We start from the raw sequence: 24,964 nt of genomic DNA on the forward strand, positions 1-24,964 counted from the left end.
AGGTGCATCCAAGCCATACATCAGAATGCAATGCAATGCAAAGCGTTGGATGCAGTGGTGTAAAGCATGCCGCCACTGGACTCTAGAGCAGTGGAGACGTTCTCTGGAGTCACGCTTCTCCATCTGGCAATCTAATGGACGAGGGTTTGGTGGTTGCCAGGACAACGGTACTTGTCTGACTGCATTGTGCCACGTGTAAAGTTTGGTGGAGGGGGGATTATGGTGTGGGGTTGTTTTTCAGGAGCTGGGCTTGGCCCCTTAGTTCCAGTGAAAGGACCTCTGAATGCTTCAGCATACAAAGAATCTTCCTCAGAGAAAACGACTATTCGACTGCAGCCCATGCCAGGAAAATGCTTCTAGAACAGCTGAGCGTTTTCTGGGGTTAATGAGTCACTTTCATTGATGGCAGGTCACTTTCATTGATGGCAGGCATGTACTGGCGACCATTCAGGAGGTCGTCAGTAATTAATTAACACAAATTAAACCTGCTAGACTTGTCGGGACGTCTCACGTATCTGACCCATATTTGGTATAAAACCATCACGCTAGTTCTGATCTGAGCGACATGGCCGTGTGGATACAATCAGGATGTCATGGAGTCTGCATCATCAGCGACTGAAAGCTAGAAAGCTTTTCCTCAAAAGTATGAATTAGTTATTGCATAAAATTTTTTGCAAGCAAATGTTTATTCAGATTAATACAAATCAGAACCAAATGCACGTGTATGAATCTTTAAAACACAAAAAATGTACATACTAACAAAGAAAAAATGCTAAATATACAAAATGCAGAATGATATCTCTATAAAATAGCAAAACAAAAGTGTCATTACACATAATTAAATTCTGCCCATTCGCTGTACTAGTCTACTGTATATAATATGAGCAACATGCGATATATAGGTTCTGACAATAATAAGTAATGAGCAAAAATGCACAATTTTGGAAATAAAGTAAATGACAGTAATTCATCACTTAGAGAGGAAACAAGTCATCGTTAATGTGTGTCAATAATGTGTGAATGTGGACTTTGCTCATAGCGTTACATCGACCCAGAAGTCTCGTCTGCTGCAGGGTCATCCAGTTCTCCAGTGAAGGTCGGGTTGGTCACCCTGGTGGTGGCATCCTGGAACAGCGGGTTATCAGCCTGAAACGCACAAACATCATTAGTATCTTTTTTCATCATTTCTTTAAGTTCACATGATATTGGACAAGAAAATTACAAACACGCTTTCTCACTGATGAGACACGTGTTCAAAATATGACATTCAAATAAATCACTTCACCTTGGCCCACTTGGATTTCTTCTGGTCATTTTCAAATTTCCTGAACTCTTTCAGGTCCTTCATGTGGATCAGTAGCTTGATGAGCAGAAGCAGCACGATGCCAACGAGAGCCACAGACGCAATGGAGCCTCCGATGATCGGTGCCATGCTGGGGGGTTCTGGACAGACTGGAGGGAGAAGGACGAAAGCAGATCCAACATGCTGAACCACGACATCGAAGGACAGAAGTGCCTACTCTGTTTAGTACCCAGTGGTAAATGTTAGTGTGCGTGTGCTCGTCCTCGGTGGCCTTCAGCCTATGAAAGAAGGAATGTTCTTCAGTGTGTTAAAGTGGAGCTGAAACAGCTTTCCTCCACATGGTGACGTTTATCCCAGAGAAACAGGATAGGAGGCGGGACATAATGTGGATTTGATCATTGAAAAGATTAGATCACCACCTTCTCTAGCTCTGATTGGTTGATGGATGGATGTCATGATGTTATTGGTTGGTTCTAGCTGATGTAAGCATAATAATAATAATAATAATTCTTTATTTATATAGCACTTTTCACAGCACAGAGTCACAAAGTGCTTCACAAAACATGATAAAACCACACAGCAAAGTGCTTTCACAAAACATAATAAGACAACAGTATATACAAAGATGAAGAGCAGCCAAGAATAAAACAACGACAGTAATTAACTGCCCTGCAGTTCAAAGGCCTGTCGAAACAGGAAGGTTTTTAACTGCGCCCTGAATGCTTCAAACGACGCAGAGGCTCTCAAGTCTGCAGGAAGAGCGTTCCAGAGTCTGGGGGCCACCGAACGAAAGGCTCGGTCCCCTTTCGTTTTGAGGTTGGTTCGGGGAAGAGCGAGGAGCCCCTGGTCGGAGGACCTTAGGGACCTGCTAGTGGAGTATGGCTGGAGGAGGTCGGAGATGTAGGCCGGGGCAGACCCATGCAGGGCATTGAAGGTGGTTACCAGAATTTTAAATTGGAATCTGAATGCTATGGGGAGCCAATGTAGGGCGCGGAGGATAGGAGTGATATGGCAGGACTTCTGTGAGCGGGTTAGCAGCCTAGCGGCAGCGTTCTGTATTAGTTGTAGACAGTCCAGAGATGATTTATTGAGGCAGGTAAACAGTGAGTTACAGTAATCGAGTCTGGATGAGACATGAGATGAGAAAGCGTGGACGGCCAGTTCAAGTTCTGAGTGGGATACCATGGTTCTGAGTTTAGCAATATTTCTGAGATGGAAGAAGCAGGTGCGGGATAGGGTTTTGATGTGTTTATCTAGGAGCATGTTTTGATCAAATAAAACGCAGAGGTTTCTCAGGCTGGAGCGGATGTTACAGGTTAAGGCCCCCATGTGGGCAGTCACCTTGGCTACGATGGGATCAGCAGCAACAATGAGAACCTCAGTTTTTTCTGGGTTGCATCAAGCATGCATCAAATTTGGCGTTGCAGGAAGAAAGAGATATTGGATTTTGATCGAAAAATACAAGTATATATATATATATATATATATATATATATATTTATATATATACTGTATATTTACTTGTATTTTTCGATCTCTTTCTTCCTGGAACGCCAAATTTGATGCATGCTTACATCAGCTAGAACCAGCTATTTACTTGTATTTTACATATATACATATATTGTTAAACAGGTGAACAAAATGACCAGGTTGTCATCTAATCCTAAAAGGATTAAAAAGGCATTTTTTAATTTCAGCTTAATTTAAAGAACAATTTCTTGAATTCTTCTTCAAGGATTTTTCGGTATTTCATCAGCAGCTCACCTCTGTGCTTGAGAATTTCAGCCTGGTAGTTGTCCTCTCCAACTAACTGGTTCAGATTAAAGTTGATCCAGCAGCCCTCCGAATCCTTCTGGTTGCACTTCTTGCTTTGTATGGTGAACCGATCTACCATCATATGATGAATACTCTCCCTACAAGCCACACTGCAGTTCATTTTAAATGGACCTGAGGCAAAGCCTAGGCATTCAATACAGGTCCTGAAAATAAGATCAAAAACTTCAGTAGTGGACTTATGACCAAATACTGGAAGGTCTTTTGTGATTTGGTGACAGAATCCTTCAGTACTATAATTCCTTACAGTTTGGTCTGACAGGGGTCCAGGCAGCCGAGGCAGGTCTGGCATCGTGGGTGCTGGTAACCCTTCTTACACACACAGCGGTTACACTCGCAATCCCCTCTGCCGTAGCAAACGCTGCCATTGAAGGTACGACATCTCTCCTCAGACTTCTGACACTGGCAGGCCGAGCCCTCGTAGCCTTCAAAGCATTTACATGTGCCACAGTTGCAATTCCCTTTTCCTGGTTGTGAGGAATGGAGAAAACAGCTAGAGTGAATGACAGGCTGTTAAATACACCTCTGCTCAGAAACAACCACAGGAAATAAAGTGAGCTACCTTTGGCCACTTTAGTCTGTTGGAAAGACATGTGGAGCTCAGGACAGAGGACAGGACTACTAAAGCACCCATAATCCTTTGCACACCATGATGTGCAAACAGGAGAAATATTGTATGCTACTAAACTTTCATCTTTTTCACCTCAACAGTTAACAAAATCTGTTTCTGAACATATTTAAGGAGAGAAACGTTCAATGCAGTTGCTGAATGGTCATATTTGATCTGCGAAACAGAGAGAGAGAGAGAGCGAGAGAGTGCTTGTTGGAAGTAGAAAGAGGAGACTCACTACAATTTGATTTTCTTTCTGTCCAGTTTGAAAGAGTTTGGTGGCTTTGAGGTACTTTTTTAAATGTATTATTATAATTTATTTATTTAATTTTCTGATGTATTTTGAATCTTTTGAGGAATACAAAAACAATATTCCACCAAGAAATTGCAATGTAGTGAAATACTCTAAATAAAGTAGAATAAAACAAAACTAAAAACACCTCCATTTCTTTTGTCTACCGTTGTGCCAATGTGTCTGTCTGAAGAACAGTAAAGAGTCTCTGTAGGACCTGACCCCGACGGGTGCTTGGTACGATGGCTCATCCTATGAGTTTGGTATCTGCTCATGAAAACCATCATGGACAAAGATCATTCGAAAATCTACCTCCACATAGTTTATTCTGGAACTTCTCGCAGTGTTCATCATCACACTGGCAGTATTCTCCATGGTAACTGCTTCCACTCTCTGTGATGTGGCATTGACAGCGGCCGCACACACAGTCTCCTTGGCCCTCACACTCTGTGCCATTATCCCTCCGACAAGAAGCTCTCAGTGTCCGCTCATCCTTCTCGCCGATGGAGCACTCGCAGAACTGACCAATGTAGCCATCACTGCAGCTGAACATGGGACAAAGTGCAGCCATTAAAGCCTCTCCTTTTTTTATCAGCTATGTGAGCCCATGAACTCTGTCACCTTAATTGATTTTCCATAATGGCTGATACATCTGGAAGCAAATAAGGCATATTTTTATCAGCCATTGAATATGAAATGCTTATACACACACGCCACTGAATTTATACAATTGGAATATTTTACTTTGAAAACTTATGTATCTGAATTAATTTGTTCAGAAGTGACCTCTTTGAAATTTAGATCTGCTTCAGTTCGGCTTCAATGCCTTAGTTCTGAGCAGACATCAGTGTGGCGAACGCATGAACTATGCGTTCATGCGTTCGCCACACCCTTTATTTTGAAATGTGTGTGTTCTTCTTTCAACCAACACATGGTCGCCACCTGCTGTTGGACCTCTCTAACTGCACCTTAACTTTACAGAATTCAATTCTACAGATCCCTGTGGTAAGAATTGGACAATATTATGTCACAAATACATATAAATAGTAATAATAAAAAATACCGTTTAACAATTTACACACAAAACAGATTAAAACACTAGTTGAAATTAATATTGAATGAAATTAAAAAATTTTTGTGTTAACATCTGTTGATAATGAGATGTTAGCTTATGTTAACATCTCTGCTTCTGCTTGAGCCAAAGTTTAACTTTCACACAGAACATCTTCAGTTCTGTGTGAGCTTGAATTTCTGGTGGTAGTGTGTTCCTTTCACTGAGGAGGATGATTGTCCGAATGTTGTTCTGCACGTTGGGATATTACAGTTCCCTTGTCTTTTAAAACAATCAACTCATTGACTCAGTGGCTGTGTTGGAGGTGGAAAGCTTACCTGCAAATACCACAACTGACTTGTCCCTTGCCCTTGCAGTGTGGGTGCTGACTGTCCTGTGGGTCCTCACATTGACACTTACAGTTTGTAGACAATGACACTGTCAATGTGTCTTTAAAGCCCAGTGGTCTAATAGTAAAAGATTTGTCCTCCATGCAGGAGTGTGCTGTCACTGTGACATCAAACGAGATCTGGAGACAACAGGGAGAGTTGAGGACTCAGGGGTGGAATACAATTATCATAACATTTAAATATACAGAAAATCTCTAGTTATATATCGACATTCTTAAACATCTGCTGGACGAAGAGTTACTTGACCTCTCCAGTCCAGCTGGATCTTCTTCACTGTCTTGATCTTATCTTTACCTCTACAATGATCATTCAGAAGGGGGAACAAGGAACCATCCAAGCTGTATACAGTAAGGATGGGACACTGTTGACCTCAAATGAGGAGGTAATTGGGCGGTGGAAGGAGCACTTTGAGGAACTCCTGAATCAAACTGCTACACCCTCTTTTGTAGAGGTAGAGTTGGAAGGTGATGGAGGATCATCGTCAATTTCCCTGGTGGAAGTCACCGAGGTAGTCTAACAACTCCTCAGTGGCAAAGCATTGTTTCAAGCAGGATTGATGAGATCCGTCAAGAAATGCTGAAGGCTTTGGTGGTGGAGGGGCTGTCTTGGATGACACATCTCTTCAATATTGCATGGAAGTCAGGGACAGTGCCTAAAGAGTGGCAGACCGGGGTGGTGGTCCCCCTGTTCAAAAAGTGGGACCAGAGAGTGTGTACCGATTACCGGGGTATCACACTACTCAGCCTCCCTGGTAAAGTCTACTCCAAGGTGCTGGAAATGAGGGTTCGGCCGATAGTCGAGCCTCTGCTTGAAGAGGAACATGCAGGTTCTGTCATGGCCGTGGAACAACGGAGCAGCTCTTTACTCTTGTGAGGATCCTGCAGAAAAGAGGCAGGCAGATTGAGTGCGAGAGAGTGCGATTCATCATTGGTCTGTGACCTCCAGCACTCACTGGATCGGTTCACAGCCGAATGTGAAGCGGTCAGGATGAGGATCAGCACCTCTAGAACTCTGGAACTCATGCCACCAGGTCTGTTTGTCATACCAGGTCTATTGGCTTCTCTGGGCCTCCTGCAGGTTAACCACTGCCTCCTCCTGGTACCTTGCAAGCCGATCCCTCATTTCCAGCACAGACTGTACCACACTTCGGTCACTTTGCCTCGTTGACGGTGTCTCCCAGCCTTTCAGGAGCAGATCCAAGGGTCCCTGTACCTCCCAGCCATACAGAAGTGGGGAGAAACCAGTTGATGTCTGGGGAACTTCACTGTATGCGAAAAGCAGAAATGGTACCCAATGGTCACAGTCCTTGCCAGCATTAGCCACAAACTTCTGCAGCATCCTCTTCAAGCTCTGGTTGAATCTTTCAACAAGGCCATCTGTCTGTAGGTGGTATGGCGTAGTCTTGATCACTGAGATGTCTAATTGCTTCTGGAAGAGCTGCATCAAGCTAGAGGTGAGGTTGGACCCCTGATCGGTCAGGATCTCATCAGGTATTCCCACCCTGGAAAAAAGTTGCTCACAGCTAGACACGCAAATTGCTCTGTTGTTGGTTGTACAAATCAACATGTGCTTATATCCAGTCCCAGCTACAGAAGATCAGAAGAGACAGTGGTTGCGTTTCATTTTTAATGACAATGTGTCAGCTTCGGTCCGTGTTAGCTTGTATGAGTGTGCTAACCACTTCACATCGGACTGCTTCAGTAAGGAGGGTCAGTACAAAGCTGGCTTTGCCTCAATACTGACCCTCATAAAAGGATCTGCCCCAACCATACGGGACCAGCAACTTCACCTGAGACACATAGGCGAGCCATAGCGATACATCCACCGTAAACATCTGTGCATGCTACCGCTAGTATAAGCAGCATCGTCTCCGTGGCTCTCCAAGTAGGCGATGACAGACAGAGCTCATTTGCATTTAAAGGTGCAGACACAGAAACAGCCTGTTCTCAGCAGAGCTCATTTGAGCAACTTTTAGACTGCTGGAATTCAGAACCATGGATGGGTTTGGGGCAATGTATATCAAATCCAGTGTTGTTGGACCTCTGACCTCTGTGTGAAATGAATGAAAATCAGTATAATAGGGGACTTTTAATGCTGGTCCTCACCTCAGGGTAGGATATACCCTGAGTAACTGCTCCAGGATGATGGCTTCACCAACCTCCTCCTTGGTGCGCTGCTCTGGCCGAATCCAGCGTCAATAGAGACCTTTAAGGTGGTGGTAGGTCTCTGTGGGTGTCTCACCAGGGGGTACAATGCTAGATCGGAACTGCTGCCGGTATGTCTCTGGGGAGATTTTGAACTTGGTCAACAGTGCCTCCTTCAGGTCGTTGTAGCGGTGGGCCCTCTCCTCGTCCATCAATGTGTAGGCCTCCAATGCCTTTCCAGACAGCAGTGGCACAAGTCTGTATGCTGAGTCACTTTCTGGGCATGGCTCAAAACACAATAAATGGTTCTCAATGTCCTCCCCCATCTGACACTGGGGTATTTTAGGCTCGGTGTAATGTCTCAACTCTCTCGACTGCTCAGGTCTGCTGTCAAAGCACCTGCACCTGAGGAGACGACGCCTCTAGTGGTGCCTCTCATCGCCCAACAACGTTGTTTGTTATTTTCACTTTACAAAAGTAAAAAAATAACAAACCTGTATGATAGTTTATCTCAAATAAGGTGAAGATTGAATTCTTCCGTAATTCAATAACTTCCAAAAAAGAAAACAAAACAAAAGGTGAGCAATAATTATTCTCTGCCTCAGATGTTACCTTCACTGTATCCATCAAACCAAGACTGCCATACCAAGCCTAAAATGGCCCTCTTTTAAACCCCCACAAAAAACCCTCCCCTAGGCGTATATACTTTATTAATTACTGTATATATTAAATTAACCCTCTGAGACCCACATAGAGAACTTTCTGTCTTGTCATACTTTTGTGTTTTGCCCTATAAAATTGTCATTTTTAGAGTATCATCAAGTTATACACATCCCCAGAATCAGCACAACCTCAGCTAACTGTGTGTTCACTCAATAAATAGTTTTATACACTATAATAGGCTATTTTAGCCCATATATTAAAAATAAATAAAAAACGCACCTTGAATTTTTACACATTTTATTAAAAAGCACTGCAAACCATTATAACGAAAGAAAAGCTCAACATAGAAAGTTGCACACACTTGTTTGGATTGTTCTAGAAGTTATTTGAAGCTTCTAGCTCCTTCTGTCTATGAAATATGGATATTCTTTTGGGTAGTGTCTATGGGCGTTTTTGTTGCCAGGAATGGTCCCCTGCCCTAAATATGTGTGTATATAGTGTACTTCTTCTGTACCATTTATGTATTTAACTTTCTCTTTCACTACAGTAACTTTTTGACTATCCTTTTCTCTGAGTTGAACTCCTCCATGTCTCCCGTTTGGGCAAACACAACAACTCACGGCCAAGCGTAAATCAGGCTTTCCGATTGGCTGTAAAAGCCGCTACGGGAGCCAATACGATGCATAAACGTAACTCTATACGTCACTAGCAAGATGGCGGATGAAAATAATGATCGATAAACACAAACAAAACGGAGAAATGCGCCACGGAGACGAGGAGACATCTAGTCACATATTTGACTACTTTACGCATTTGTTTTGTTGTCAGAAATAAATCGCTCACACGGGCAAACAGGTGACCGTTGTTTAGCCCCTCTTTCTCTAGTTTAAGAGGGAAAAAAACATGTTTCTAGCCCAAACCATTACGGAGTTATGACGCTCCAAAGACAACGTGATCTTTTGTAGCGTATACTACGCTTTGTAGCATATACTATGCTACAAAAGGGTTAAGGAAGAGGAACAATCTAAAAGTTGTTTTAACGTGTGTTTTCACACTCATTTTAACCGGTTATCAAATATTTCCCCCTACACAAAACAAATGATTTGGCTACACAATCACCATGAAAATAATAAACCATTCTTATTCATGGTCACATGACCAAAGAGATACGCATCCCACACTTGGAAATGGTTTCGTCCTGGTTTGCCTGCATGGCGGAGGACAAGGTGAGTGTGTATCCAGTAAATTGTTGAAAGAAGTGTGAGTATGTATCCAGTAAATTGTTGAAAGAAGTTTGCACCCTTGCTCATGCTATTACACAGTTAAGTGAAAGAATAATTATGTTATGTCTTTAACTCCAACGAAAATGGGTCGGAGAGCAGTGTGGCAGGCGGGTGTGTGTGTTTGTGTGTGCACATGTGTGTTCGCTCATATGTGTGTGCGGCCTACAGCCAGCGACACCACAGAGAAATCTGCTGTGCGTGTGTGTGTGCGTGTGTGCGCTACCCACAGTTAGTGTAGCTGCTCCGTCACACCATCCTACTACATTAATTTGATTTGATTTACTCCTATTTTATTTCTTTCTATGCCCTGGTTCCAGTTGGATCTGGACGTATGGTTGCTTTTTTAATAAGCACCCAATACAATCTTAACAACAGAAATTTATGGAACAAGAACTACTTGCACTTGATGTCTGAACATCACCATCACATTTTTAAAAAATGATAAAAAAAAATAAATAAACACTGACCTCATGTCCAGCTGGTACATTGTCACAAACCCCTTCACTGCCCCTTGCTGGTCCTGCCTCGTCACATTTAGGGGTGTAGACAACTGTTACCTTATCAGGTAGATTGTCATGGGTCAAAGTGACTTTGGAGGACAACCTCTGTTATGGATGACACATTTGAGAGGGTTGTGAAATGAAGACAAAAACAGCTCAGAAAAATTATATTCATCAGTCACAAAGTTACACAAACACAGAGAAAAAACTGTTAACTTACTTTGTAGGCGCTCTTTATCAAGTCAACAACATTTTTAGAATCTGATGACAGAACTCCAACCTCTGATTTTGGAATCATTTTAGACAGTTGCTGCGATAAATCAAATGAAATATCCATCAGAGTCAGAATATAATGTGTGCTCTAAGAATTAATAAAATGAGGTTCATTTACCTGGTACACAGACTGCACAGATTTGGTCACTGCAAATATCGGCTGTATATTGTTTTTCGCCAACTGCATAGCTAGTTGTCCAACAGATGGGTAGTCCTGCACACAACATCAGAGAAGTCAGGGAAATGTTGTGAACCTGTTAGGATTCTTCCATTTTTTACTTTACCACTAAGAGCCCAGTTCCATTTCATTATTGTACTATGGGGAGCTTTGCTCCATTATATTTATTTTAACGTTCTATTTACTTTAACACTGTTTATTACGTGAGCCTTACTGTTACACTGACCCCTGGGTGCACTGCTAGTTCACTTGACCATAGATTACCATCCACATGAACACCTGGGGGATTCATGCATCTGTTTTTAAGTCCAAACACTCTGACTACTATCACTGCCATGCACCAGCACACTGTTTATTCAAGTCTAAAGACACTGTAATTGAATTGCTATGCACCAATACCAATTAACTGTATTCTAAATGGTTTCATCAATCATCTGCATCATTAAAATGGTTACACATGATTGTAGACAAATTAAGAAGCCAGGATATGTGAGAGCACACAGAAGCCACAGTCACTGAAGAGAGGAAGGTCAAGAGATAACACTGATTTACTCAGAGTTGAGGGATTCAGACGAGGAACTTAAAACAATGAGCAGATGAGCAGGGACAGGCAGACGGGTCAATCTTTTTTCTACAGGGTTTCGCAGGGCCGCTGCTAAGGTTTTGGAAGCCCTAAGCAGGTCAGGTCAGGGAGTCCCCCCCCCCCCACACACACACACAAAACCTTCAAAGTTCCACTCAAATCTTTATTTTTTTTTTTAAATTGACATTAAATGCACATAACTATGTACATTTGTTATATTATGTAATATATAGAGTTTGAATTGAATAACCCCTCGATGATGAATAAAGTATCTACCTATCTATAACGGCGGCACCATTAGTCATATAAAGTAATGTATAAATAATAAATAAGTGATATATAGATTGCTGGGGTTGGTGGCTGCTTGTTGCACTGCTTGTAGAGGGTTGCTCATCATCCGATTCATCCTCCTGCCGACGTGGTGCTCCTTGAACAAACTTTAGCAATGACCCTGTGAATATGTTTTAAATAAAAAAAATGTTATTAGTAAAAGCTAAATAAAAATACCAAAACATTAGGATTTTCTGATGACAAAAATATCATGTCACACTACTGTTCATAATAGGATAACAAGTGACAAAAAATAGTCTTCTGTTTATCTGTAAAGCAGTTCATTACATTATTCTATCTAGTAGCCTATGTATTTCACATGATAGCAGAACTAGCTGATAGATTAAACTATTTTATTATATTAATTCAGTGGAACATAGACTAATACCTTCATACCAGGCGCCCAATATCTACAGACTACACGGACAACTGTCAATTATTTGCAAACGTGCCACATGCATTGTGAAATCTAGATTAGGCTATATAATTAAGGGTTTAGAGCTCCATCAAATCCATTTGCAAGGTAACCTAGCCTAGGTTGCTGACGTTAGCTATGAGCAACATCACTGAACGTTATGTTAGCAAAACAAATAGACCTACAACACGGACTTACCAGCAAGGGATGCACATTCTGTTTTTTCTTCTTTTGCTTTTCAGCTCCAGATTCATGTTGTCTTTTGGTTGCTATTATTATCTCTCAACATCCACAGATTGCTAATTATCGCCACCTCAAGCAGAAGCTGACACAGAGCAAACTTGGCAAAGACGCAAACTGGGCTATACCATTTCAGGGAGACCGTTTTTATATATTAGGCAAAAACAGTTAATTTGCACGAATTGAGTGATGGGGTACACATTTTTTAACAAAAAATGACAGGCCTGTTCATAACTAATTCATATATTTTTTGCAACGTAATAATGTAGTAATTATCAAGACATTTTTTAATCGATCTTAATTTTGGGGCCCCCCGCCAGGTAGTTGGGACCCTACGTGCTCTGCTTGCTCCGCGTAAGCTATTTTGAATGAAGTGGAGCTGAGGAAAAATATCACTAGATTTGAGAACAATGGGGCATCACACACTACAAGATGTTAAGATTACGCAATGTGATCTCCTGATAAACATGTAAACGCAATGACTGACGAAGTACAACAACTTGATGTAGCCATAGGCTTGCTTTGCAGTGAGAAAGAAAATACAATAAATGTGGATGAGAAAAATGTTTAGGGAGACGCGGTCAACACAGGTTGTCTGTACTCCAGCGAGAACTTGGGTGTGTTAAAGAAAGCAGGTCCAATAAACTCTGAACCTAACCCTGAACTCTGAACCTAACCCTGAACTCTGAACCTAACTCAAACCCTGAACGCTGAACCTAACCCTGAACTCTGAACTTAACCCTGAAATCTGAACCTAACCCTGAACTCTGAACCTAACACTTAACCTAACTCTGAACCTAACCCTGAACTCTGAACCTAACCCTAACTCTGAAACTAACTCTGAACCTAACCCTGAACAGTGAACCCTCTGAACTTAACCCTAACACCTGGGGTCCGTTTCACAAAGCAGGTTTAGTGAAAACCTTGAGTTAGTTAACCCTGAGATGAGGGAAACTCTGGTTTTTCGGTTTCACAAAGCCAGTTCAGCATAAATCTGAGTCAGTTACCCGGGTAACATACTCCGTGAACCTAACCTGCTCGCTAGCAGGTTTGCTTCAACAAACCGTGAGTTTCTCCCTACATGTCTCCGCCTTTTTCTGGAATCTGAACCAACTCTGAAAAAAATGTGCCATCCTTTCCAACCTAATCGATATGGAAATAAAAGTGATTCTAGCAGCTTTGCGTTGGGAGACAATTTTGATTACCTTTCCTTCCAATCACATTAGATATTATCTAAACAATATTCTCCGACATTTTCAACATTTCATATCACGGACATAATCCGCAACCAGATTCTTTGCGGAGGTGTTGCATGTTTTTGCGAACGGGAGATTTATGAAATGTTTAAGTACATTTCTGTGTTGAAATACCTGCTTATATTTACTGTTTAATATGTGAAATATGATTAAAATCATATGCCTTAGTCAACGTATTTGCGCAATATTCTTATGCTTAATTTTCAACTGACGCCACTTTCTTTCTGTGCCTGGGGGATTACACCTATGAAAATGATTATTCTTTCAGTGCGTTACTTTGTGAACTACGGGAGTTGAACCCCTGTCACCTGCGCCGTGGGTGGCGTTGCTGACCATTACACCAGTGTCGCTCTTCAAGGCTGAAAATAAAGACTTATTACCTTTAGATTAATAGACTGTTTCATTCAGTTATACACATTAGATCGGGCGGTAATTGTCTGCCACGCCAACTATCGCTACTTTGCTGCAGTTACGTTGCTTCGCTTTCTCAGGATGAGCTCGTTTTCTACATAAACACTCAGTAATATCTAATGACGCTCTCCATGTTGCAATGGTGAATCGTAGTATCGGAGCTCCATTGATGATGGCTTTATAGAGTCGGCAGGCACGCGCGTAACTCAGAGTTTACATACTCAGAGTTGACTGAACTAATTCAAAACCGCTGTTCTGAAACCGAAAACTCAGAGTTGGTCAACTCAGAGTTCAGTATTAGGTTCAGAGTTTGTTGAACCTGCTTTGTGAAACGGGCCCCTGAACTCTGAACCTAACCCTGAACTCTGAACCTAACTCTGAACTCTGAACCTATCTCTGAACCTAACCCTGAACTCTGAACCTAACCCTAAACTCTGAACCAAACCCTGAACTCTGAACCTAACTCTGGACTCTGTACCTAACCCTGAACTCTGAACCTAACCCTAAACTCTGAACCAAACCCTGAACTCTGAACCTAACTCTGGACTCTGAACCTAACCCTGAACTCTGAACACGGAACCTAACTCTGAACCTAACCCTGAACTCTGGACCTAACTCTGAACTTAACCCTGAACTCTGATCCTAACCCTGAACTCTGAACCTAACCCTGAACTCTGAACCTAATCCTGAACTCTGAACCTAACCCTGAACTCTGAGTTGACCAACCCTGAGATGTAAACTGTGAGTTTTTGGTTCCAGAAAAGCTGTTTTGAATTAGTACCATCACCTCTGAGTAGGTTGAGTTACACAAGTGCTGGACGACTATAAAAAAAGACATCATCAATGGAGCTCCGATACTACAAGTCACCATGGCAACCAGAGAAAAACAAGGGTCTCCTACGCCAACAGAGGTAGAGAATCTACTTTGTGCTTATGGAGAAAACAAACTCAGCCTTAGGAAGCGGAGCAACAGCTGCAGCAAAGAAGAGACAGTCGGCCGGGAGCCAACGATATGAACGACTGCGTGATTAATGCCACGTTTTCGGAGCATATGAGGCACACGGGTTTGGAACTGCCTGCCGGACGAATGAACATATATTTCTCCGTCCATTCATCTTGAAAACAACGGTATTCCATATCAAACTACCTTCTCTTGGAGCAAGCCATGCTGCCACCGCTGTCTTTCTCTTTTCTCTCTGGTGCGCTGAGGGTAAACAAACGATTTGATTGGCTCAATTCAGTGAAGTCATTGTCGTATTAACTGGAGAAGCTGCATTCACTGTAGCCGCGACCGTCGGAAAAAAAGATAATGCTCTATGAAAATGATCTATTCTAGTGAATTCTTCAGAGATCGGTCATGGGTCCTGACAGAACCATCAATCGGTCCGGACCCGGACCGCGGTCCGCCATTTCGGGATGCCTGTACTACGTAATCGTGGGGGAATGAAAGCACATCTATAAGGTGTCTCAACATCCTCCCAGACGTCAGGCTGCTCCAATCAATGTGCTTTTAAACATCATATGGTACAAGAAAATATGACTTGTGCAGTGCCATTTGGGGAGTCTCACTTAAAGATGGAGTCTACGATTTTTTACTCGAGCCAAACTTTAGCCAATAGTAGCCATCCGGTCCCCATAGCTACTATTGGCTAAATGTTCTGATCCAATCCTGCTCACTTTCCTGCTCCTGCTCACGTCTGATGGCACACCACCCGTCATCCTCGGTGACTTCAACATCCACCCGGGAAAGCTGCATTCATCTGAATTCATTGACTTCTTCTCCGCATTTGACCTTACACTCTCCCCCTCTCCACCAACTCACCGGGCCGGGAACCAACTTGACCTTGTCTTCACAAGATCCTGTGGCATCTCGGCACTCTCTGTTACCCCGCTCACCGTGTCCGACCACCACTTTGTGACTTTCTCCCTCCCCATGAAGCCCACCACATCCCTCCCCTCTACGCCTCGAACTGTCACCAGCCGCCCCAACCTGAAATCCCTGGCTCCCTCCGCTCTCTCCTCAACTGTTATTTCCTCACTACCATCCTCGGAACAGTTCTCCTTAATGCCATCCTTATGTCCTCACTCTCCTCTTCTTTGGACACTCTCTGTCCCCATATCTCACGACCTGTGCAATCATCTCCCTCCCCTCCCTGGCTGTCCGAACCTCTGCGAACCAACAGATCATTGTTGCGAGCGTCAGAGAGAAAATGGAAGAAATCAGGCCAGCACGAGGACCTTGCTCACTACCACCACCTCCTCTCTGACTTCACCTCAACAGTTTCGGGAGCTAAATCTGCCTTCTACCTGGCAAAGATCAACTCTTCTGCCTCCAACCCCAGGAAACTCTTCTCCATGTTCTCCTCCCTCCTCACCCCTCCTACCCCTCCCCCTTCTTCCTCCCTTACTGCTGATGACTTTGCAACTTACTTTACCAATAAAGTAAATGACATCAGCTCCTCATTCACGCCTATTCCCTCCCAGAAAACATCTCTCCCAACTCTCAACTCTGATGGCCTTACCAGCTTTAGCTTTAAGACGTTCACGCACTTGTTACATCTAACCGTGCCACCACCTGCTCCCTTGATCCGATTCCCTCCTCTCTTCTCCAGGACATCTCACACGACATCTTGCCATTCCTCACCACCCTGATCAACTCCTCCCTCCCCTCAGGTGTCATTCCAGCGGATTTTAAGACAGCTACCGTGAAGCCTCTCCTTAAAAAACCCACCCTAGACGCTACTGACATCCAAAGCTACAGACCTGTATCTCTTCTTTCATTCCTCTCTAAAATCTTGGAACGTGCCGCCTACAACCAACTGTCATCCTATCTCTCGCAGAACAACCTCCTTGACCCTAATCAATCAGGATTCAGGACTGCTCACTCCACTGAGACAGCCCTCCTCACAGTGACCGAGTCCCTGCGAGACGCCAGAGCCTCATCCCACTCCACCGTTCTCATTCTCCTTGACCTATCTGCTGCATTCGACACAGTCAACCACCAAATCCTCCTCTCCACTCTGGCAGAACTTGGCATAACTGACTCTGCTCTCACCTGGTTTAAATCATACCTGACAAATCGCACCTTTCAGGTCACATCGAATGGCTCTATGTCCAAACCCTGTTCTCTGGACACGGGTGTCCCTCAAGGCTCAGTATTAGGACCGCTTCTGTTCTCACTATACGCCAGATCACTAGGTTCTGTTATCACATCGCATGGATTCTCCTACCATTGCTACGCAGATGACACCCAGCTGTTCCTCTCTTTTCCTCCAACATCTGACACTCACATTGCAACTCGCATCTCGGACTGTCTGGCTGACATCTCTGTCTGGACAACTGCACATCACCTCAAGCTTAACCTGAATGAAACCGAACTCCTCTTCATCCCAGGGAAAGACTGCCCTCGCATGGACCTGTCGGTCACTGTCGAGGGCATCACAGTATTGCCGTCGTCAACTGCGAGGAACCTGGGTGTAATCCTTGATGACCAACTATCCTGCACCCCCAACATCACTGCTGTGGCCCGATCCTGCAGATTTGCCCTCTACAATATCCGCAGGATTCGGACCTTCCTCACAAAGGATGCAACGCAACTCCTGGTCCAAGCACTGGTCATCTCCCGCCTTGACTACTGCAACTCTCTCCTGGCCGGACTCCCGGCCTCTGCGATTAAACCATTGCAGCGTATCCAGAACGCTGCAGCATGCCTTATCTTCAATCTACCCAAATTCTTCCATGTGACCCCCCTCCTCTGTGACCTCCACTGGCTCCCTGTTGCAGCACGCATCCAATTCAAGACGATGGCACTGGCCTTCAGGGCCATCAATGGAACGGCACCCATCTACCTTCAAACACTGGTCAAACCTCATGCCCCGAAGCGAGCACTTCGCTCCTCTACTTCAGCTTGCCGGCTGGTACCACCATCGCTGAAATCAAACAAATGTCGCTTAGCAAAGTCCAGACTCTTCTCTGTTCTGGCGCCTCAGTGGTGGAACGAACTCCCGACCAATGTCAGGACAGCAGAGTCATTTGCCATCTTCCGAAAAAGGCTCAAGACTCACCTGTTCAGACTTCACCTCGACTCTACATAGCATGACCCACTAAACCCCCCCCCCCCCCCAAAAAAAAGAGCAATCGCAGAGCAGTTTGGGATCGGGAATGTACTGCAGGTCGGGTTGAGAGAGAAATCCGACCGGCACCCGCTGCATTTACACCGATAATGTTTCATCATTCATGGCCGTAATAAACACTATTACTGCTTTGTACATGTTGTGGAAGTCCCAAATACACAGGGAAACTAAACGCAACCTGCCCGAGTTCATAGCGGAGGGATTGTTCCCATTCATTGTCTATGTAAGAAGCCGTGTAATGCTTGTGATGTGAGCGGCGAGTTTCCAGAGACGGTGCTGCCCGCAAACTCTTGAAAATCTTTCAAACTTCATTGTCGATCTAAAAAAAAAGACAGATTCAGCAACTGCATAGCTTATTTCTCGCCTAAAATGTTTTCAGAAACACATTTCGCTGAACTATTTTCATATAATAAGAGGGAGGTGGGAGGCTGCGAGGGGAGAACGATAGAGCTCGGAGGATCTCAGAGGGGAGGGGTGTGTGTGTGTGTGTGTGTGTGTGTGTGTGTGTGTGTGTGTGCGTGTGTGTGTGTGTGTGGGAGGGGGGGGGGGGGGGGTTGGTTTCAAACCTTTAAAATCGTAGAATACAGCTTTAACATTTAACTACTTCCTCTCTGTTTTCATGGCAGTCGATGTTTTAAGAACAAAAGTTGATATTAATGGTTTTTGATCAAGATGATCAAGATGATCTATATATTTATATATTTATCTTTTTATGGTCCTCATCCAACAGCAGAGTAAGAGCTCCACATCTGCTTCAATCCACATTTGATCACACATCCAGCCACACGGGCTCATCAGCTAACTGTTGATGCACAAAAGGCTTTTGGGAGTGGCTGTACCTGTTGAGACACGTCTCGCTGTGATCGTGACGTGGCCATGGCGTCTCTATAGAGCAACGGTCGTTGCAGTCACACCTGGAGGTGATCTGGACCCTTTTAACTACAACAAAACAGCACCTGTGATTCTATACTTACCATCTGAGTGCTCTTGCTGTAATGGTTGTTTTCCATGTGGCACTGTTCATCATTTGGCTCAAGTATGCCAGCTAATTTCCCATCTCCTGCCATGTGGAATCCAGCATCAGTGGTCAGCACTATTAGCCGAGTGCTGCTGTTCCTCCAGCCTATTTTATCCTAAACAACAATATCTTTTAGGGACCATGTACGCAAGAACATTTCAAAGGCCCTGTAACAATAACTCCACAAAACACAATACATTTTCACTTCATGAAGTAATAAACTCACATTTGTATGAAAGCAAATAAGAGATACAAGTTTTTTCCAGCCACTGAATACTTGAAACTGAAATTTAAAAACTTTAAAATTGAAATATGAAAACATATTTTTTTTTTTTACTTTTTTTATCTGAATTTGATGAATGTTCTATGGGTCATTAAGTCCTAGTTTTAAGTTGAGAAAAACAATTTTTTGACTCATCAGATCATTGTTGCCAGCCGTGTCCTTCCATTACTATACAAATTCCAAATTACCTTTTTATCACATCAGACAATGGACTTGTCTCTGCTCCTGTGTTGTTAGATCTTACTGCTGTACTCAACAACATTGACTATCGCATCCTATTACAGAGCACTCAATTGCCATTAAAGAAAGCAGGTTTGAATCCTATTAATCAGATCGATCCCAGTTTGTACAATGTTAACAATGAATTATCCATGCATGCTGAAGTTAGTCACGGAGTCCCACAAGGTTCTGTGCTTGGACAAATTCTATTCACCTTATACAGTATATGCTTCCTTTAGGCAATATTATCAGAAAATACCTCATGAACCTTTTTATCATTATGCTGATGACACCCTATTTTATCTATCATTGTACAATATAAGATCGGAAAGCATCTGAGGCAAATTTGTGATTTTGGGCTAAATGCATACACTTAAAATTCCTCCCAACATTATGGCCCACTTTCTTATCCTGTTTCACTCTTAAATACGTTGCCATACGGAAGATAGATATTCTTGAAATGGCGATTCAGCTCTGCTTTAAATGTGTTATGAAGGTACTGCTACTTGAAATATTGTGCTAATAAACCTTTATGTGTACATAGTATGTCTTTGGTTGAGTCCTTACCCCACATTCAGCTACTTGCATCATGGCATCAAGACTCCCTTCTGGAGTGTCCAAATTCCCAGAAATGTGCTGCTCCGTCACTTTTTGTGTGAACTTGTCTTTACTCGGGGTCATACTAAGCACATGTTTGTAGCCGAAGGCAGCCTGGCACTGTTGTTCTTCCTCACCACATGGATTCAGTAGTTTCTCTTGGTTGGTGTTGGTGTAAGGAAGGATGGTCTTGTCAACAAAAGCACCAAAACCTGTTGTTACACAAACAGCTATGAAATGCTTTTCCTGAAAAATTATAGCAAAGGTTTATCAAACATTTCCAACAACTGAGCGGAAAATAAAACACACTGTAATGAGGACCTAACACTTGTTCTATTTTTAGCTCTTACTGCATCGGCAATGATACGTCGTGGTTTCTTTGTTTCCTTCTTTTGACAAATGTACTTATTGTAAGTCGCTTTGGACAAAAGCGTCTGCTAAATGACCTAAATGTAAATGTAATGTAAATGTAATAAAAGGCATCTGTCACACAATCCATTGTCCCACAGTCCCATCCTTCTGGCACCCCACACTGTCTCAAAGTGTCAGTTAATCAAAGAGAGTAAAGGCTCATTTTATGCTTCCATTTCGTGCGTAAATAGAGACGTGCGTTATCAACGTTCTAAACGTCGCTGCCCTCATGCTTTCATGCGTCCTCTACGTTGGGATGGACGTTGAGCAAAACATCCTCTAGAGGGCGTTGTTCACATTAAAACGTTACTCCAATAAAAGTTTTAAAAAAATAAGTTTATCACAACAACAAACATGGCGACTGGACAATGGAGGAGATAACGATCCTGCATCTATTGAGAAGGAGGCAAAATCGCAGGCAGCGTTGTAGACGGCGGTGGTCTGTGAGACCACTGAATACATCCCGAGTGTGGACGGAGAATTCCAGTCATTGGTTTTACCGATGAGAGAAATTGACGATGAACGTCATTTTCAGTATATCAGGATGTCCGTCGGGGCTTTCGACAACTGGCTTCGCCGGGTGGCTGCTCACATTAAGCATGGGAACTCGCACAATTCACCGGTGACACCGGCTGAGCGACTAGCGGTCACCATTCGCTTCCTCGCGTCAGGGATCAGTCATTTTTAAAACGTTTTTTAATTTGTGTATGCTTTTCATGGCACTTTCTGTGTACAATGCCCGACACTGCCCCCACGATTTCCGTTGGAACTGCAACGTTTGGTCGGTACGCATCCGCAAGCTTGCAGGATATGGACAGAAATACGGACGAAATGTACGCAGAGAATGGACAGAAGGCTCCGTCCGTATCCGTATGCGTGTCTAGCATAGAGCATAAATGAGCCTTAAGAGTAAGTTAGTCAGAGTAAGTCAGAAATTGGAGGTTCAGGCTTTGTCACAAATAAATCTCCCTGCTCCATGAACAGTTGACAGAGAGAAACTGGAGATATGTCAGCACTAAGGAAAGCCATGGTCAAAGTCTACGTCTTCTGAAACAAGCTCAGAATGGCTGTTTCACAATATAAGTTCTTGCACTCTAACCCCAAGCTAAGGGTCTTATTCCATCTTACTCCTAAGTATGACCCAGCAGTTGGAATCGCAAGTTAGAGGGTCTAGATCCAGCCCCCTCCATCAATCCATTCATTTCTGTCGACTTATCTGGGGCCTGGTCACAGGCCCAGCAGGCTTAGGAGGTCATCCCGGATGTCCCTCTCCTCAGCAATGCTTTCCAGCTCTTCCTGCATGAACCCAAGGTGTTCCCAGGTTAAATGAGATATTTAGCCTTGCCACTGTATTCTGGGTCTACCCCAAGGTATCTTCCCAGTTGGATGTGCCCGAAAAAGTGAAGGCATCCAGGAAGATCCTGATCAGATGTTAAATCAGCTTAGAAGACTTAGAAGCTGAGCCCAGGTCAAGTAGCATCACTAGCAAATCCTACAATCAGATGATGGACTTACAGCCCCTCACGGCTCCATCTCAACAAGCAATAATTTACTGGAGTGAATTTCTTCTGCCTTTTTTATTATTAAGAGGGCAGACTACAGGCAGGCGTTGGGTAATGCATGCATCTCACACTATTACATAGTATCAATGTGGATGCATTCCTGATTCTGTTGCCAGCCATTTGAGTAACTGTCTCACAGAGGAACACATTTTTGGGGAGGAACAGCAAAACATCTAGAAGCTACCTCAAGAAACCACTAGCTGAGTAAGCAACCCTCTATGTTCACCACACTTTGGCAGCACGGAAGAATTAGAGATAAGGCCAGTGAAGACAGGTTGCTGGGAAAACCAACAGTGGTTAGAGCGGGTCATCCTTTAACCACAAGCTTGGCTGTTTGATCCCCCACTCCTACTGTCTACATGTCCAAGTGTCCGTGATTGAGACACTGTAACTCGCTGTGTTTTACAGGAGGTGACCAGATTTAATATATGTACCTATATGCATATGAAGATTGAAATAAAGTTTAAATTTGTAAACTTAAGTGAAATAACAATCAAACAAATTTTTCGAATTTTAAACAGTGGAGGTAACCCTCAAATCAAAGACATCCCGACAACTGTGACCTCTACAACCTCCTCAAGGACCGCTGTAATCAATAAAATCCTTTAAGGGCCACTATACCTTTAAGACCCTGTGGAACCTCTCTAAGTATCTTATTGACCTCTGGAAAATTATTTGTAGAATCTCAAACACTTTCATATTACCTATTTGAGCATATTTAGTGATTTCACTAAGAGCTGCAAAAAGATTTTGTCCCAGTCCTTTGACATTTTCCAAGTCATCTTTCATGGAGTAAGACAGGTCCATCAAATAGTAGAGATCAACTGGATAACCCTCAACTCTTTTAAAAGAAACAGTGAACGTTGTGGGAAGCCCTGTAACAGAAGAGACACAAACCCATGAACAAGGTCATATATGCATATATGACACATATATGCATGTGAAACATAATTTGTGATCGAGATAAAGTCCCTGCAGCACACAGGTAACGGGTTTCACTCCAAAGCCTGCATTGCTTCAGTCAAAGGTCAACATTAACTTGTTCCACTTACCTGGTCGCAGACTCAGTCTCATCTTCTGTGGACTAAGCTGTACAGGCTCCTCTTGTTCAAATGTCTCAGACAGAGATTTTTCCTCGACAATTCTCAGGTTGTTCCTTGGGGAAATGATTTCTTCCCTCTTGCAACCTTTTGCTATCAACTGAGCTTGAGTGTCACAGCGTACCGCTTCCTGCTCACCAGCTTTGGTGAAATTCTGTACAAATGCAAAGCAACAACACACGAAACAAGAATTGTCTTTTATTTTTAAGATAAACATGTTAACACTCTCTGTGTCATGTCATATCATGTTATTATTACTACCTATTTCTAACAACACGTTGTAAACCTTACTAACTTTATTTAGTGTGATTTTAAAACAACACTACTGCTATTAATACCATTAACTTCTAATACTCCTCCTACTGTAAATACTACTTAAGAGTAGTTAACACTACTACTCTTACTGTAAATACTACTACTAACACTACTACTACTACTACTGTTAATACTACTCCTACTGTAAATACTACTACTAACACTACTACTACTACTACTGTTAATACTACTCCTACTGTAAATACTACTACTAACACTACTACTACTACTGTTAATACTACTACTACTACTACTACTACTACTGTTAATACTACTAGTCCTACTGTTAATACTACTACTCCTACTGTTAATAACTACTACTACTGTTAATATTACTACTACTGTTAATAATACTACTACTACTGTTAATATTACTAATACTGTTAATATAACTACTACTACAGTTAATACTACTACTACTGTTGATACTACGTCTACTATTGATACTGCTACTATTGTTAATACTACTACTACTGTTAATATTACTACTTCTGCTGTTAATACTACTACTACTACTGTTAATGTTACTACGACTGTTAAGACTACTGTTAATATTACGATTACTGTTAATATTACTTCTACCATTAAAATTAATACTACTTTTAAAGCTACTAATGGTAATACTACTACTGTTAATTTGACCACTGTTACTATTACTACTACTGTTAATACTACTACTGTTGATATTAGTACTAGTGCCAATACTACTACGACTAATAATAGTACTACTGTTAATACTACTATTAATATTAATATTACTACTACTGTTAATGTTACTACTGCTACTTCTACTACTACTCATAATATTTCAACTTCTAATGTTAACATACTACTAATACTACTGTTAATACTACTCCTACTACCACTACTACTGTTTATACTACTACTAATAGCTTACTACTACCAACACCAGATGCAGAAATCCTGGTCTGCCTGACATATCTGCCTAAACTGTTAACTGTTTTCTCTCCACTAGGTGGTGCCGGAACGCTTCTGGCGATTTTGGGACTCTGTAACTCATTGTGTTCTTGTCCTGCTTGATTGGAAAGTGTCCTGAGATACTGCTGTTGTGATATGACACTATGAATAAAATTGAATTGAATTATAATGGCTCACAAGATCCAGTATATTCAGTATAATGTTCACACAACTCTGCTGAAGTCTTTTTAACACAAATATTGTTTTTATACCCTAATTATTTCCAATCTCGCCACTGTTGTTCAGTTTCTGTCACAGTTAAAGGTTACCATTTGTTAGTTTTGATTGATTGACCTGTGTGTCATTTCCTCTATTGAAAGGCACCCTCATGCAGTGGAAAATGTTGGCGGAATCACGGAATTTGACAATAAAAATGTAATCTACTGTAAATGCAAAATGTCTTTCTTCTTTTCTTTCTAAAAATCTTTAAAAAGCTTAATTAACTGCACACTTTCCATCCAGAGTTTCTCCTCTGTCTGTTTAACCGAGGGGCGGGGCTGAGAGACACACACCTAATGTCACCTAATTGTAAAACATAGGGCCCTAGTTTTGTAGACCAGGCATAGTTGGGGG

The 24,964-nt window shown here is 42.6% G+C and overlaps 1 protein-coding gene across 2 annotated transcripts in view; it reads right to left on the minus strand.

Moving 5' to 3' along the window:
* Nucleotides 1-429: 429 nt before the first annotated feature.
* itgb2 (integrin, beta 2) overlaps nucleotides 430-24,964 on the minus strand; it is a 35,971-nt gene continuing 11,436 nt past the window's right edge. The window contains exons 4-16 of one of the 2 annotated variants that reach the window (XM_084040808.1): nucleotides 23,051-23,252; nucleotides 22,703-22,873; nucleotides 19,996-20,237; nucleotides 18,883-19,041; nucleotides 10,481-10,576; nucleotides 10,310-10,399; nucleotides 10,057-10,194; nucleotides 5,428-5,618; nucleotides 4,351-4,583; nucleotides 3,384-3,603; nucleotides 3,068-3,282; nucleotides 1,286-1,452; nucleotides 430-1,146 (exon numbers count right to left, since the gene is read on the minus strand). In XM_084040808.1, coding sequence (XP_083896934.1) covers nucleotides 1,042-1,146; nucleotides 1,286-1,452; nucleotides 3,068-3,282; nucleotides 3,384-3,603; nucleotides 4,351-4,583; nucleotides 5,428-5,618; nucleotides 10,057-10,194; nucleotides 10,310-10,399; nucleotides 10,481-10,576; nucleotides 18,883-19,041; nucleotides 19,996-20,237; nucleotides 22,703-22,873; nucleotides 23,051-23,252 — 2,229 coding nt within the window. In that variant the 3' untranslated portion in view covers nucleotides 430-1,041. The remainder of the gene's footprint in view (nucleotides 1,147-1,285; nucleotides 1,453-3,067; nucleotides 3,283-3,383; nucleotides 3,604-4,350; nucleotides 4,584-5,427; nucleotides 5,619-10,056; nucleotides 10,195-10,309; nucleotides 10,400-10,480; nucleotides 10,577-18,882; nucleotides 19,042-19,995; nucleotides 20,238-22,702; nucleotides 22,874-23,050; nucleotides 23,253-24,964) is intronic. The other variant, XM_084040809.1, reaches the window with a different exon arrangement.

The sequence above is a fragment of the Eutrigla gurnardus genome (genome assembly GCF_963514095.1).
Source record: "Eutrigla gurnardus genome assembly, contig: SCAFFOLD_122, whole genome shotgun sequence".
In the NCBI taxonomy this organism is placed as follows: Eukaryota; Metazoa; Chordata; class Actinopteri; order Perciformes; family Triglidae; genus Eutrigla; species Eutrigla gurnardus.